The 17,267-nt window shown below is 43.3% G+C and overlaps 2 protein-coding genes across 4 annotated transcripts in view; one reads left to right on the top strand and one right to left on the bottom strand.

The window, feature by feature from the left end:
* Positions 1 to 7,043, top strand: part of LOC109874284 (transitional endoplasmic reticulum ATPase-like) — a 52,694-nt gene extending 45,651 nt beyond the window's left edge. For all 3 annotated transcript variants that reach the window (XM_031809488.1, XM_031809487.1, XM_020466131.2), the window contains 3 exons: positions 258 to 413; positions 5,760 to 5,914; positions 6,174 to 7,043. In XM_031809488.1, the coding sequence (XP_031665348.1) occupies positions 258 to 413; positions 5,760 to 5,914; positions 6,174 to 6,279 (417 nt within the window). In that variant the 3' untranslated portion in view covers positions 6,280 to 7,043. The remainder of the gene's footprint in view (positions 1 to 257; positions 414 to 5,759; positions 5,915 to 6,173) is intronic.
* Positions 6,696 to 15,187, bottom strand: LOC109874285 (protein huluwa). Its single transcript, XM_020466132.2, has 3 exons — positions 14,414 to 15,187; positions 14,103 to 14,313; positions 6,696 to 7,277 (listed from the first exon to the last, which is right to left on the bottom strand). Exons 1-3 carry the CDS (start codon positions 15,011 to 15,013, stop codon positions 7,111 to 7,113), a joined length of 978 nt encoding a protein of 325 aa, XP_020321721.2. The 5' UTR covers positions 15,014 to 15,187; the 3' UTR covers positions 6,696 to 7,110.
* Positions 15,188 to 17,267: the final 2,080 nt, after the last annotated feature.

Below are 17,267 nucleotides of genomic sequence, written 5' to 3'. Positions count from 1 at the left end.
AGAGGGTCCAGATTGTCAAGCCCAGCTGATTTGTACGGGTCCAGGTTTTGCAGCTCTTTCAGAACATCTGCTATCTGGATTTGGTTATTCCAGGCTGGCTTCATGTAATGGGTATTGATTGTTTGATTGTTTGTGGAAAAGTTGTTGATATGGAAATTGCTGTGTGTGGGAAACATCAGTGTTTTATAATCCCATTACTGTTTTGATCTTTGTCTGGAAGTGGTTTTAACGCTCCCTCCACCCCTGTCTGATTATAGGATGTGGACTTGGATTTCCTGGCCAAGATGACCAATGGTTTCTCTGGCGCTGACCTGACAGAGATCTGCCAGAGGGCCTGTAAGATGGCCATCAGGGAGTCCATTGAGAATGAGATCAGGAGGGAGAGAGAACGTCAGATCAACCCCTTAGCCATGGTGAGTTTAGTCACGACTGCATCTTTAATTATTCAATGACACGGTCTAGTCCAGGGGTCCGCGAAAATATAAAGTGATTTTATCCCCACAATGTTTTTATGAATTTCACTAGCAACCGCAAAATTAAAACATTTTGAATTGCATATCTACAGTAGAAACTAGGAGAATATCATCCTTCTAATAAGGTCCAGTAGTGGTGTGTGGTTAAAATTAATGGGGAAGACAAGCCCCCCCCAAAAAAGCCATATTACATCCTGTGTTGTGATAATTCCGTTGTTTACACTAAAACCTGTTAGTACATATGCCTTGAAACTTTGATATATAGGCCTAAGGCCGAGACAATAAGCAGACACAGTGGCAGAATAAATTCCACCACACCTTTCTTTCATCACAAAACCAGAGAGCAACCTCTAGCCAATGAAGTCCACAAAGCATTTTGCATGTGTAACAAACAGTTGCATGACCTACAGCACGGTCAATTAAGTTAATGTTTCTGACATTTTCAGACTTCTAAACAACTATTGATTTAGAATCATGGACAATTGCTGTAAGCTGCAAAGAAAACAGGCGTTGCCTCCACTATTCCAGCAACATTTCAACATCATCAAATCACCCAAAAACAATTGTCCAATCAACGTAAGTTAAATATGTCTGTTAATGGTTCTGATTGCTCTCTGTGTGCAAGTAGAAAAAAACATGTCGACTTACCATACTTGTAGAGAAACAACAATGCTATCCACCTCGCTTTCATGTTGTCGAAACGGTCTATGACTCTGTCATGGAGTACACGCTTTTAGTTTTTGTTGTCCTAGGCTACCTGGCTAAAATGGTTGCTCGCTAGCCTTTACTCCCTGGGCAACGATGAACCAGCTAGTTAACATTAGCCTACTGCATCTAGCTACATATTGAACTTCCATCCTCTCAGGCCAGGGACACAATGTATGCATTTATGGCTGGATCAGAATCATCTTTACAATCATTGGCCAGAGGGGAGAATGAAGTAAAACCACAAGTCCAAATCCGTATTTCCATCCATGGCTAATTTAGGAAAGGGACAATTTAACAACACAACCAGACAATTTACGTTTTCTGTCAATGACTGTTTGCTTTTAATGTGATTGGTGTAAAGCCAAATCCAAACCTGCTTCCCTTGACACTTTTTTTCAGTTGTAAATTATTATTATTATTTGATGCGCCAGGACCATTTCACAGTTGAGCTCACTGCTGATTGGCCGCTTTATACATTTTTTTAATCAAGGGAGGCTAAATGCTTGCTGGCTTCCATTGCATTCAATGCAACAATGTCATACTCTTTTTGACCAGACCGAATAAGACCGAGGGGCACTGTTTCACTCACACTGATGCATTCTCCGGTGAGATACATTCAGCCTCTTGTGAATTGATGGAAAGTTCTGAAAGTATTCAGACTCCTTTTTCCACATTTTGTTACATTTGTTATTGCATTATTCTATTATTGCATTATTCTAAAAGTTATTTTTAATTTTTATGTTCATCTACACACAAATACCCCATAATGACAAAGCGAAAACAGGTTTTTAGAAATGTTTGCAAATGTATTAAAAAACAAACCTTATTTACATACATTTTCAGACCCTTTGCCATGAGACTAGAAATTGAGCTCAGGTGCATCCTGTTTCCATTGATCATCCTTGATGTTTCTACAACTTGATTGGAGTCCACCGGTGGTAAATTCAATTGACTTGGAAAAGTCACCTGTTTATATAAGGTCCCACAGTTGACAGTGCATGTCAGAGCAAAAACCAAGCCATGAGGTCTCAGGAATTTTTTATTTATTTTAATTTGACCTTTATTTAACTAGGCAAGTCAGTTAAGAACAAATACTTATTTTCAATGACGGCCTGGTTAAACTGCCCGTTCAGGGGCAGAACGACAGATTTGTACCTTGTCAGCTCGGGGGTTTGAACTTGCAACCTTCCGGTTACTAGACCAACCACTAGGCGACCCTGCCGCCCCACAGATCTAGGGATCAATGACCTGAAAGGCCGCTCAGCAAGGAAGAAGCCACTGCTCCAAAACCGCCATACAAAACCGCCATAATAAAGCTAGACTACGGTTTGCAACTACTCATGGGGACAAAGATTGTACTTTTTGGAGAAATGTCCTCTGGTCTGATGAAACAAAAATAGAACTGTTTGGCCATAATGACCGTCGTTATGTTTGGAGGAAAAAGGGGCAGGCTTGCAAGCCGAAGAACACCATCCCAACCGTGAAGCACGGGGGTGGCAGCATCATGTTGTGGGTGTGCTTTGCTGCAGGAGGGACTGGTGCACTTCACAAAATAGATGGCATCATGAGGTAGGAAAATTATGTGGATATATTGAAGCAACATCTCAAGACATCAGTCAGTTGGTTGCAAATGGGTCTTCCAAATGGACATGACCCCAAGCATACTTCCAAAGTTGTGGCAAAATGGCTTAAGGACAACAAAGTCAGGGTATTGGAGTGACCATCACAAAGGCCTGACTTCAATCCTATACAAAATTTGTGGGCGAGCAAGGAGGCCGACAAACCTGACTTAGTTACACCAGGAATGGGCTTATTGTGGGAAGCTTGTGGAAGGCTACCTGAAACGTTTGACCCCAAGTTAAACAATTTAAAGGCAATGCTACCAAATACTAAGTGAGTGTATGTAAACTTCTGACCCCCTGGGAATGTGGGAAAGAAATAGAAGCATTCTCTCAACTATTATTCTGACATTTCACATTTTTAAAATAAGACAGGGAATTTTTACTCTGAGTAAATGGCAGGAATTGTGAAAAACTGAGTTTAAATGTATTTGGCTAAGATGTATGTAAAGTTCCGACTTCAACTGTATATGTTTGTATGCATGTAAACTCATCAAAAAAAGAAACGTCCTCTCACTGTCAACTGCATTTATTTTCAGCAAACGTAACTTGTAAATATTTGTATGAACATAACACGATTCAACAACTGACACATAAACTGAACAAGTTCCACAGACATGTGACTAACAGAAATTGAATAATGTGTCCCTGAACAAGGGGGGGGGGGTCAAAATCAACAGTCAATGCAGCTGGCCACACCAGATACTAAGTACTGCAGTGCATCTCTTCCTCATGGACTGCACCAGATTTGCCAGTTCTTGCTGTGAGATGTTACCCCACTCTTCCACCAAGGCACCTGCAAGTTCCCGGACATTTCTAAGGGGGGGTTGGCCCTGGTCCTCACCCCCCGATCCAACAAGTCTCAGACGTGCTCAATGGGATTGAGATCTAGGCTCTTCGCTGGCTATGGCAGAACACTGACATTCCTGTCTTGCAGGAAATCTCGCACAGAACGAGAAGTATGGCTGGTGGCATGTCATGCTGGAGGGTCATGTCAGGATGAGCCTGCAGGAAGGGTACCACATGAGGGAGGAGGATGTCTTCCCTGTAACGCACAGCATTGAGATTGCAGGCAATGACAACAAGCTCAGTCCGATGATGCTGTGACACACCGCCCCAGACCATGACAGAACCCCACCTCCAAATCGATCCCGCTCCAGAGTACAGGCCTTGGTGTAACGCTCATTCCTTCTACGATAAGCGCGAATCCCACCATCACCCCTGGTGAGACAAAACCGTGACTCGTCAGTGAAGAGCACTTTTTGTCAGTCCTGTCTGGTCCAGCGACAGTTGGTTTGTACCCGTTGGCGACGTTGTTGCCGGTGATGTCTGGTGAAGACCTGCCTTACAACAGGCCTACAAGCCTCTCAGCATATTGAGGACAGTCTGAGCACTAATAGAGGGATTGTGCGTTCCTGGTGTAACTCGGGCAGTTGTTGTTGCCATCCTGTACCTGTCCCGCAGGTGTGATGTTCGGATGTACCGATCCTGTGCAGGTGTTGTTACACGTGGTCAGTAGAAAGGCCTCTGGTGTCCTAAGTTTTCATAACTGTGACTTTAATTGCCTACTGTCTGTAAGCTGTTAGTGTCTTAACGACCGTTCCACATGTGCATGTTCATTAATAGTTTATGGTTCATTGCACAAGCATGGGAAACCGTCTTTAAACCATTTACAATGAAGATCTGTGCAAGTATTTGGATTTTTACTAATTATCTTTGAAAGACAGGGTCCTGAAAAAGACATGTTTCTTTTTTTTTATATACAGTACCAGTCCAAAGTTTGGACAGGCCTATTCATTCAAGGTTTATCTTTATTTTTATTATTTTCTACATTGTAAACTATGAAATAACACATGGAATCATGTAGTAACCAAATAATATGTTATATTTGAGATTTTGGACACACCCAGGCCTTTAAGACACTTCAATGATGAGTTTGGAGATGCTACAAAGCCAGTCTTGGTGTCTTAATCAAGGTGTCTTAACCTCTTAATGATTAAATCACTCAGTAAATCAACCTGGACATTTCTTTAATGGACAAATAAACCATAAAGATTTCTATACATTATTTATACACAGGAAGAAGAGTAGGGATAATGCATTGAACCTTAAACCAATTGTCGTGGTCATTTCCTGTATTACTAAACATTAAGAGAGCAAACCACACACAAGTCAGTTATATTATAAAGTCCATCTTTAATTATATGAGCTTCACCATAGCCCTGTGACTCTCGGATCAATTCAGTGTCTATAAATGAATTCTCTGAGTGCTTACAAAACAATTCTTAGTATCATTTTTAGCCAAGACACACCCCTCAACTCACATGACAAATAACAGATCTTAGGAACATTACAAAGGAAGACTTTACTTGAGAGAGGAGTAGCCCATAGCCAGACAGCATTGGCTATAAATTATCGTTCAGTTTGGTCTTCTAAACAATGTTCTTATCTCGTTCTTGGTACAACACAGTACCAAACCATTACCTCATCCAATGGCATATATCAATTGTCAATTCTAGATAATCCCATCTCAAATACACCCCCTCCTGGACAAGCTCACTGAGACAGTGAGCCTCTTAGGTCATATACTAAATCAAGATAAGGGCAACCTCAGAGGGGACATACAACAGTTAGACACATTCCCATAAGAAGACAAGCCTCCATTCTGTCCTCCTCCCCTCCTGATATTCTTCATAGCATCACATGGTTTAACAGATACCTTGACATATGAACACAAGCCGGACCTCTCCCCTCTTTGAACCCCTAGTGAGTAAGCCCTAGCAGAGGAGGCATAACTGCAAACTGCCAACAGTATTATCCAAAAGAGAACATCCTAATGACAAATATCTCAAATATCTAATTCTGATTCTGCTACCACACAATTCACACACATACTGGAGGAAGAGATAGTGTATTGTTATTTTAGATATTTATCCCACCATTGCCTTTGCCCCCACAGGAGGTTGAGGAGGACGACCCTGTGCCAGAGATCCGTAAAGACCACTTTGAGGAGGCTATGCGTTTCGCCCGCCGCTCAGTCAGCGACAACGACATCCGCAAATATGAGATGTTCGCACAGACATTACAGCAGAGCAGAGGCTTCGGCAGCTTCCGGTAAGAACACGCATAACACATAGAGGATGATGATGTTGAATAATACTGTTGGGTAACTTTTTCTGCTCTCATATATCCTAGATCATTTATAGCCTATATACACCCAGTGGGATCACTCATTGAACTTTTCTTCTTACAAAGTACAGCTAACATGCCATAAGGTTTACATGAGGAATGTTCTGGCATAACCAAGCTGTCTCCCCTTGATATGTACTGTACTGAGCTAAACAGTTACTTTCCCGTCCTCTCCTCATCTCAGGTTCCCCACTAGCTCTGCGCCAGGCGCTGGGCCCAGCCAGGGCTCTGCTGGTGGCAGCGGTGGTACAGTCTTCAATGAGGACAACGACGACGACCTCTATGGTTAAACCACACTGTGGACCAAAACACAACCACTCGGTGGACCAAAGTTTCCTCACATACATTCTGGCAAACTGTACAATGCCGCAACACACACACACCTAATACCACAACTAAAACAAAAAAAAGCCTATTTAATATTATTTACAAACCTCTCTCACCACCCTTTAATAGGTAGAGACCGCATGTTGCAGCTTGTCTCTATATTCTGGCTTTTAATTTCAAACCTTGTAAGGATTTACACAGAAGGCTGTGGGGGATATGGTAGAGTACATCTGCCTTCTTACTAGCCACTATTGAAGGATTCAATACTAGCCTGTAATCAAAGGAGAAGGATTGCTTATGACTTGCCATTTTTTAAATAAATATATATAAATGTTAAAGAAATGTGAATTGTATGAAATGAAAACAATAAATGAACTGGTGAAGTTCAACCACGAAACCAATACACAATCTTTATTGAATGTTTAATAGTGCATTTAAGTGAAAAGTACAAGACATTTGTGCACAATCAAAACGTGCTTATTCAAGTGTACCACAAAAAAAATGTAAACATTGAAAGTTGTGTGAAATGAATGCATTACAAAAAAAGTGAATCATACAAGTAAGTGTCTTGGAATAAATGTGATTTACATTAGTGAATTAGCAATTCTTTACTAAACTCATCTTAAACTGGTGGATAAAAAATAAAAATAAACGTTTTTTTACATTTGGTAAGTGATCTGTTTAGTGCTCTTATTATTTTTAAATATTTGGAGAAAAATATGTATAGCCTGATATTGTAAATAAAGTATATTAAAAAATATCTAAATGAAATTAAAACATGTAATTCTCTGGCATCATACCCAATAATGCTTGGTATGTAATGCAGGTTTGTGATATTTTTGTTTGGGTATGTGTCTCTCCCTCACGTAGCATGGGTCATAATAGTCCCAATCCATTCCTGAGGCCCACATTCTGTTGGTGAGACCGTCGCTGTCTGCAGACAGAATTCGGAGCGAGACACCTGTAGAAGCACATGCGTAATTAGGTATGTGAAAGGGAATCCCTTAAATTGGAAAATGTAAAATCCATACTGTATTTGACAAGCTACGTCTAATATTTATACTACATTGCATTTAAGTTACACTGTTTATACACCGCATATTTATATACTGGATTCTTGACATAGCTCACCAATATATATTGCTGTACAGTGCCTTCAGAAAGTATTCACACCCCTTGACTTTTTCCACATTTTGTTAGCCTGAATTTAAAATGGATTAAAATGAGATTGTGTCACTGACCTACACACATGGTATGCTAAGATATTTGTACAAATTATAAAAAATGAAAAGCTGAAATGTCTTAAGTATTCAACCCCAAAGTTCAAATAAAAAGTTGCTCACAAGTTGCATGGACTCTGTGTGCAATAATAGTGTTTAACATTATGACTCCCTCTCTGTACCCCACACATACTGAACAAAAATATAAAACCGCAACGTGAAGTTCCATGTTTCATGAGTGGAAATAAAATATGCCAGAAATGTTTCATATGCACAAAAATCGCTCAATTTGTGCACAAATTTGTTTACATCCCTGTTTATTGAGCATTTCTTCTTTGCCAAGAATCTATCCACCTGACAGGTGTGACATATCAAGAAGCTGATTAAACAGCATGATCATTACACAGGTTTAATTTGACCGGTCCACCTTGTGCTGGGGAGAAAAGGTCCTTCTAAAATGTGTAGTTTTGTGACAACAATGCCACAGATGTCTCAAGTTCTGAGGGAGTGAGAAATTGTCATGCTGACTGCAGGAATGTCCACCAGAGCTTCTTCACATGCGGGATCGTCTGATAACAGCCACCTGGACAGCTGATGAAACAGTGGGTTTGGACCACCATCACAGGAAAGCTCATCTGCATGCACGTCGCCCTCACCAGGGACTTAACCTGACTGCAGTTCGGCATCGTAACTGACTTCAGTGGGCAAATGCTCACCTTCGAATAGATTTGACCAATTGATATTGGTCATTCATATGTTGAAGTCTTTATCACCGTTTGTACCGGGCAGACGGCTGCTAAACACGACTACTAGAATCTTGACTAGAACCAAAAGTGTTTATCATATTACCCCAGTGCTAGCTTCTCTACAATGGCTTCCTGTTAAGGTTTTACTGCCAACCTACAAAGCATATTACATAGGCTTGCTCCTACCGATCTCTCCGATTTGGTCCTGCCGTACATACCTACAACTACGCTACGGTCACAAGACGCAGGCCTCCTTACTGTCCCTAGAATTTCTAAGCAAACAGCTGGAGGCAGGGCTTTCTCCTATAGAGCTCCAATTTTATGGCATGGTCTGCCTATCCATGTGAGAGACACAGACTCGGTTTCAACCTTTAAGTCTTTGTTGAAGACTCATCTCTCCAGTACGTCCTATGATTGAATGTAGTCTGGCCCAGGGGTGCGAAGGTGAACGGAAAGGCACTGGAGCGACGAACTGCTCTTGCCGTCTCTGCCTGGCCGGTTCCGCTATCTTCACTGGGATTCTCTGCCTCTGACCCTATTAAGAGGGCTGAGTCACTGGCTTACTAGTGCTCTTCCATGCCATCCCTAGGAGAGGTGCGTCACTTGAGTTGAGTCACTGACGTGATCTTCCAGTCCGGATTGGCGACCCTCTGGTTTGTGCCGTGGGGGAGATCTTCGTGGGCTATACTTGTCTCAGTGTAGTAAGTTGGTGGTTTGCGGATATGTGGTGTGGGTGCTGTGCTTTGGCAAGGTGGGTGGGGTCATATCCTGCCTGGTTGGCCCTGTCCGGGGTTGTCGTCCGACGGGACCACAGTGTCTCCCGACCCGCCTGTCTCAGCCACCAGTATCTATGCTGCAATAGTTTGTGTAAGTGGGCTAGGGTCAGACTTATCTGGTGTAATTCTCCTGTCTTATCTGGTGTCCTGTGCGAATATGCTCCCTCTAATTCTCTGTCTCTCACCTTCCGGAGGACCTGAGCCCTGGGGCCATACCTCAGGACTACCTGGCCTGATTCCTTGCCGTCTCCAGTCCACCTGGTCGTGCTGCCGCTCCAGTTTCAACTGTTCTGCCTGTGGCTATGGAACCCTGACCTGTTCACCAACGTGTGCTACCTTGTCCTGCTTGACCTGCTGTTTTCAACTCTCTCTACCGCACCTGCTATCTCAAACTCTGAACGCTCAGCCATGACAAAGCAACTGACATTTACTCCTGAGGTGCTGGCCTGTTGCACCCTCTACAACCACTGTGATTATTATTATTTGACCCTGCTGGTCATAAACATTTGAACATCTTGGCCATGCTCCACCCAGCACAGTCAGAAGAGGACCGGCCAACCCTCAGAGCCTGGTTCCTCTCTAGGTTTCTTCCTAGGTTCCTGCCTTTCTATGGAGTTTGTCCTAGCCACCGTGCTTCTACATCTGCGTTGCTTGCTGTTTGGGGTTTTAGGCTGGGTTTCTGTATAGTACGTTGACATCGGCTGATATAAAAGTAGCTTTATAAATACATTTGATTGATTGATTGCATTTTCTCTCGTTTCAGCTCAAATAATGGCCATCATTGATTTGAAGAAATTTTGATTGTGTAATTTTTTACTTTCTGTTGAAGCTTGCAGCGATAAATGCTTCAAAATATGTACAAACGGAGTGCGCGTAGGAGAAGTGCCCTCCGTGCTCCATTTCGCATACCTTGATTTGAACTCCTACTATCCCGTGCTCCAATTTGTGTGCTCTGAGCAAGGCCGTATGGATTTTGAGAAACACTCTGGGAGACATTTACCATTCAGCAGGACAATAGCCTAAAACAAGGCCAAATGTACACTGGAGTTGCATACCAAGGCAACATTGAAAATTCCTACGTTAAAGCCATATTCCAAAATTGATTTATTTTTTTCCCCCTCACATCAATCTACACACAATACCCCATAATGACAAAGCAAAAATACTTTTTGTAATTTTTGCAAATATATATAACATGTAAACGTTATCAGTTTTAAAATAAGTATTCAGACCCTTTACTCAGTACTTTGTTGAAGCACCTTTGGCAGCGATTACAGCATTGAGTCTTCTTGGGTATGACAATATAAGATTGACACACCTGTATTTGGGGAGTTTCTCCAATTCTTCTCTGCAGATCCTCTCAAGCTCTGTCAGATTTGATGAGGAGCATTGCTGCACAGCTATTAAGGTCTCTCCAGAGATGTATGATCGATCGGGTTCAAGTCCGGCACTGGCTGGGCCACTCAAGGCCATTCAGAGACTTTTCCTGAAGCAACTCCTGCATTGTCTTTGCTGTGTGATTAGAGCTGTTGTCCTGTTGGAAGGTGACCCTTCGCCCCCAGTCTGAGGTCCTGAGCGTTCTGGAGCAGGTTTTCATCAAGGATCTCTCTGTACTTTGCTCCGTTCATCTTTGCCTAAATGACTACTGACCCATAGCACTCACATCTGTAGCCATGATGTGCTTTGAAAGGCTGGTCATGGCTCACAACACCATTATCCCAGAAACCCTAGACCCACTCCAATTTGCATACCACCCCAACAGATCCACAGATGATGCAATCTCTATTGCAGTCCACACTGCCCTTTCCCAACTGGACAAAAGGAACACCTATTTGAGAATGCTATTCATTTACTACAGCTCAGTGTTCAACACCATAGTGCCCTCAAAGTTCATCACTAAGCAAAGGACCCTGGGACTAAACACCTCCCTCTGCAACTGGATCCTGGACTTCCTGATGGGCTGCCCAGGTGGTAAGGGTAGGTAACAACACATCCACCACGCTGATCCTCAACACGGGGGCCCCTCAAGGGTGCATGCTCAGTCCCCTTCTGTACTCCCTGATCACTCATGACAGCATGGCCAGGCACGACTTCAACACCATCATTACGTTTGCTGATGACACAGCAGTGGTGGGCCTGATCACCAACAACGACGAGACAGCCTATAGGGAGGAGGTCAGAGACCTGGCCGTGTGGTGCCAGGACAACAACCTCCCTCAACGTGATAAAGACAAAGGAGATGATTGTGGACTACAGGAAAAGGAAGACAGAGCACACCCCCATTCTCATCGACAGGGCTGTAGCGGAGCAGGTTGAGAGCTTCATGTTCCTTGGTGTTCACATCACCAACAAACTATCATGGTCCAAGCACACCAAGACAGTTGTGAAGACGGTATGACAAAACCTATTCCCCCTCAGCGCCAGACAGATTACCAGCACGTGTACTGCGAGCACGTGCTGACCAACTGACAAGTCTCTTCACTGACATTTTCAACCTCTCTCTGTCCGAGTCTGTAATACCGACATGTTTTTTGCAGAAAACCATAGTCCCTGTGCCCAAGAACACTAAGGTAACCTGCCTAAATGACTACCGACCGGTAGCCCTCATGTCTGTAGCCATGAAATGCTTTGAAAGGTTGGTCATGGCTCACATCAACACCATTATCCCAGAAACCCTAGATCCACTCCAATTTGCATACTGCACCAACAGATCCACAGATGACTCAATCTCTATTGCACTCCACACTGCCCTTTCCCACCTGAACAAAAGGAACACCTATGTGAGAATGCTATTCATTGACTACAGCTCAGCGTTCAACACCATAGCTTAGTGATGAGCTTTGAAGGCACTAAGGACCCTGGGACTAAACACCTCCCCTTGCAACTGGATCCTAGACTTCATGACGGGCCATCCCCAGGTGGTAAGGGTAGGTAACAACACATCCGCCACGCTGATCCTCCACACAGGGGCCCCTCAGGGGTGCATGCTCAGTCCCCTCCTCTACTCTTCTTCACTCATGACTGCATGGCCAGGCACAACTCCAACACCATCATTAAGTTTGCCAATGACACAACAGTGGTAGGCCTGATCACCGACAATGATGAGACAGCCTACAGGGAGGTCAGAGACCTGACCGTGTGGTGCAAGGACAACAACCTCTCCCTCAATGTGATCAAGACAAAGGAGATGATTGTGGACTACAGGAGAAGGAGGACCGAGCATGCCCCCATTATCATCAAAGGGCTATAATGGAGCAGGTTGAGAGCCAAGTTCCTTGGCGTCCACATCACCATCAAACTAACATGGCCCAAGCACACCAAGACAGTCGTGAAGAGGGCACAACAAAACCTATTTTACTGAGGAGTGGCTTCCGTCTGGCCACTCTACCATAAAGGCCTGATTGGTGGAGTGCTGCAGAGATGGTTGTCCTTCTGGAAGGTTCTCCCATCTTCACAGAGGAACTCTAGAGCTCTGTCAGAGTGAACATCGGGTTCTTGGTCACCTCCCTGACCAAGGCTCTTTTCACCCGATTGCTCAGTTTGGCCGGATGGCCAGCTCTCGGAAGAGTCTGGGTGGTTCCAAACTTCTTAAATGTAATAATGATGGAGGCCACTGTGTTCTTGGGGACCTTCAATGCTGCAGAAATATGTTTTTACCCATACCCAGATCTGTGCCTTGACACAATCCTGTCTCAGAGCTCTACGGACAATTCCTTAAACCTCATGGCTTGGTTTTTGCTCTGACATGCACTGTCAAATGTGGGACCTTAGAGACAGGTGTGCCTTTCCAAATCAATTGAATTTACCACAGGTGGACTTATCAACTTTTAGAAACATTGAGGATAATCAATGGAAACAGGATGCATCTGAGCTCAATTTCGAGTCTTATAGCAAAGGGTCTGAATAAGGTATTTGTTTTTTAAATTTGCAAACATTTGTAAAAACCTGTTTTCGTTTTGTCATTATGGGGTACTGTGTGTAGATTGTTCAGGATAAAAATATATATATATACATTTTTAGAATAAGTTCTTTGTTTCTGGACATTTTGAGCCTGTAATCGAACCCACAAATACTGATGCTCCAGATACTCAACTAGTCTAAAGAAGGCCAGTTTTATTGCTTCTTTAATCAGAACAACAGTGTTCAGCTGTGCTAACATAATTGTAAAAGGGTTTTCTAATGATCAATTAGCCTTTTAAAATTATAAACTTGGATTAGCTAACACAATGTGTCATTGGAACACAGGAGTGATGGTTACTGATAATGGGCCTCTGTACGCCTATGTAGATATTCCATTTTAAAAAAGCAGTTTCCAGCAACAACAGTCATTTACAACATTAACAATGTCTGCACTGTATTTCTGATCAATTTGATGTTATTTTAATGTGCTTTTCTTTCAAAAACAAGGACATTTCTAAGTGACACCAAACTCTCGAACAGTACTATATATGGTCTAGTACGTTTACACAACAGCTATATATGGTCTAGTACAGTGTTTAGCAAACCTCTCCTTGGGGTCCCCCATACATGTCATAGTTTTGTTGTAGCCCTGAAGTAGCTCACCTGATTCACCTAGTCAAGGGCTTGATTATTATTTGACAAGTTGTATCAAGTGTGCGAGCTGTTTAAATGCAAGGAAGTTTGGGAACCACTGGTCTAGTATGCCGTACTGTAGTGCCAAGTCGAGGTCCCAAAGGCTTCTTAACAGCTTCTATCCCAAAGTCATAAGAATCCTGAACAACTAATCAAAGGGCTACCAAAGACCCCTCTTTTACGCTGCTGCTACTCTCTGTTTATAATCTATGCATAGTCACTTTAACTCTACCTACATGTACATAGTACCTCAATTACCTCGACTAACCAGTGCCCCCACGCATTGACTCTGTACTGGTATATAGCCTCGCTTGTTATTTTACTGCCGCTGTTTAATTATTTGTAACTTTTATTTTCTATTTTCTACTTAACACTTTTTCTTAGCACTGTTGGTTAAGGGCTTGTATGTAAGCATTTCACTACATTTTGATTTGATTTGATGTCAACTCACCTGCGCTTGCTCCAAAGTCGCTGTCCAATCCAGGACCCATTGTGGAAGAGTTGTCAGATGCAACAAAGCAGCACGAAGTCTCTGGAGGTATGCTACTGGCATATTCACATTCGAATTCAACCATATCAAACTTGTGTTCCTCTGTGTTGTTCAATACATATTGCAGCTCCATGGTGCTGCACCGACGCATGTGCCTATGGTCAGGTGTTACCTGCGTGCATAAAACAGTCACACATCACATCCAAGACAGAGTTCAATGGCTGTGGAGTTCAATTACTGTGGCTAATATTAGGCTGGAACCATGAATTTACCCTTGAGTGTGTATCATTGAGCGCAGGTGAATTGGGTGGCACAAGGTTAGGCAGTTCTGCCTCTGAATCACTTGACTGCGGTAGGACTGGGGCGCTTCTGCGCCACCCTATTTTATTCCTACTGTACACGCTTGACCTACGGGGCTGGTCGATCCTGGAGTTGGTATCGGCTGTTGTCGCCAATATGGCGCTCGAACCACCATCGCCTGTGGCCCCAACCAGACGGACGAATCGGATACTCTGCTCCACTGCTGCCTTGTCATTTGAAGAGGAACGTGGAGAGCTCAAGGCCTGCGCCAAAATAGACTCTGAAACAGAGATATAACCTCCTTTCCCCTCTTGATTTGGGACAAATGGCGCCTCTGATATTATGGTCATTCTCTGGCGCGTCGAAAGAGTAGACTGTAAAATACTTTCGTTGTCTTGTCTTTTTCTGTTCTTCTTTGAAAAAATGTGTAACTTGTAACCCAGGAACAAACAGTTCAACAGCAGCAGAAGAACCACGCACGGTATGAGTAAAATAAGAAGTAGTCTTAAACTTATAATTGACAAACCTTCACTCAGATTTGAGGGTGGTGTTGAAGGGTCTATTTGCGACATTTCGTCATATAGTTTATAGGATCCAATTCCAGGACGCAAAAAAAATGTGATTTTTCTCTGTGAGAGCGCAGGTGTTTTGTGGGACCAATCAATTTCACTATCCAGGGTCCGTGATTGAACTCTGCAGAATGACTGCTTGGATTTTGTACTTGGCGAACCCCGTGGCCATTCTGCTTCAATAGCTATTTTACCCCAAATTAAGTATTTACGTGGACAATTCATTTTTATGCACGGACAGCCGAAAGAAGGCCTACTCGAAAATGTGCGTATAGGCATGAAATAATAACCCCAAACGCAGGTGACGAGTTTAATGTCCGCTTGCTTGATGCTTGTCTATCCTGTAGAATAGGTGACAAATCACATCACCCAGATCTCGCTCTCATATCCAGGCTGCCGGTTACGTACAGGTGTTTAAATATTATGGCACATTGAATATACCAAGGATTTGGAATTACAGCATAACGAATTGGCCCAACCACGCGGTTTTATGGTCGTTGGCATAGATTTACAGGAAACCTTCCTATTCAGCCTGGTCTAATAGACAAGACGTTACATAGTAAACATACATCCAGGAGAATCAAATTATTACGGAATGTTACATTTGGTATGGTTGCATAAAATAGATGGATACGTGAAGGTCAAGCAACCCAAGGGATGCAAGTTCAAAACTCATCACCGACAGCTTTAGCATTTCAGCTAATTATTAACTTTTCAACTACTTAGTACTTTTTAGCTACTTTGCAACTACTTAGCATGTTAGCTGATCCTTCCCCTAACCTTAGCCCTTTTAGCTAACTCTTACCCTAACCCTTTAAGCTAGCTAACATTAGCCACCTAACTAGAATTCGTAACATATTGCAAATTGCAAATTCTTAACATATTACATGTTTTTCAGATTCACATATAATACAAATTGTAATTAGTAACATATCAAACGAAATGGGTGATGGACATCCACAAATTAATACATACCATACGGAATGTAATATATAATTCTAAAAGGAGTGTATCGGATTAAGATTCAGAATAATACAAAATTCTCTGTGATCACGTTGTCCTATTTGGCACACAAATACACATAGTGGTAAGTCTACAAGGAAAGACGCAGACAAGACTTAACACTTCATAATCAACAACACTCTTGTGAGATGAGGATGATGCTTCATGTTCGGTTAAATTTAATTGCTAAGCATTTTGTGACGTTTTGCCTTCCCATCTCAAACCATTTGTCAATGTCTGTCTCACTGTCTCGGTCTATTTATCAGGGAAAGACTGACTCTCAAGTCGGTGGCTGTGGTGGCAATTTTCTATGTTGTGTAAAACTGGTGTGTTTACGGACATATTCAATCAATCCCTATCCCAGTCTGTTGTTCCCACATGCTTCAAGAGGGCCACCATTGTTCCTGTTCCCAAGAAAGCTAAGGTAACTGAGCTAAACGACTACCGCCCCGTAGCACTCACTTCCGTCATCATGAAGTGCTTTGAGAGACTAGTCAAGGACCATATCACCTCCACCCTACCTGACACCCTAGACCCACTCCAATTTGCTTACCGCCCAAATAGGTCCACAGACGATGCAATCTCAACCACACTGCACACTGCCCTAACCCATCTGGACAAGAGGAATACCTATGTGAGAATGCTGTTCATCGACTACAGCTCGGCATTTAACACCATAGTGCCCTCCAAGCTCGCCATCAAGCTCGAGACCCTGGGTCTCGACCCCGCCCTGTGCAACTGGGTACTGGACTTCCTGACGGGCCGCCCCCAGGTGGTGAGGGTAGGCAACAACATTTCCACCCCGCTGATCCTCAACACTGGGGCCCCACAAGGGTGCGTTCTGAGCCCTCTCCTGTACTCCCTGTTCACCCACGACTGTGTGGCCACGCACGCCTCCAACTTAATCATCAAGTTTGCGGATGACACAACAGTGGTAGGCTTGATTACCAACAACGACGAGACAGCCTACAGGGAGGAGGTGAGGGCCCTCGGAGTGTGGTGTCAGGAAAATAACCTCACACTCAACGTCAACAAAACTAAGGAGATGATTGTGGACTTCAGGAAACAGCAGAGGGAACACCCCCCTATCCACATTGATGGAACAGTAGTGGAGAGGGTAGTAAGTTTTAAGTTCCTTGGCGTACACATCACAGACAAACTGAATTGGTCCACCCACACAGACAGCATCGTGAAGAAGGCGCAGCAGCGCCTCTTCAACCTCAGGAGGCTGAAGAAATTCGGCTTGTCACCAAAA

This window comes from Oncorhynchus kisutch, linkage group LG29 (assembly GCF_002021735.2).
Source record: "Oncorhynchus kisutch isolate 150728-3 linkage group LG29, Okis_V2, whole genome shotgun sequence".
Lineage (NCBI taxonomy): Eukaryota > Metazoa > Chordata > Actinopteri > Salmoniformes > Salmonidae > Oncorhynchus > Oncorhynchus kisutch.
The sequence above is the reverse complement of the archived record's forward strand: the minus strand, read 5'-3'. Positions and strand labels throughout refer to the sequence as shown.

Coding starts and splice junctions, on each gene's coding strand:
- LOC109874285 (XM_020466132.2), bottom strand. CDS start 15,013: ATGTCGCAAATAGACCCTTCAACACCACCCTCAAATCTGAGTGAAGGT. Junction 14,314..14,413: donor TCAATGATACACACTCAAGG/GTAAATTCATGG, acceptor TTATGCACGCAG/GTAACACCTGACCATAGGCA. Junction 7,278..14,102: donor CGACTTTGGAGCAAGCGCAG/GTGAGTTGACAT, acceptor GTGCTTCTACAG/GTGTCTCGCTCCGAATTCTG.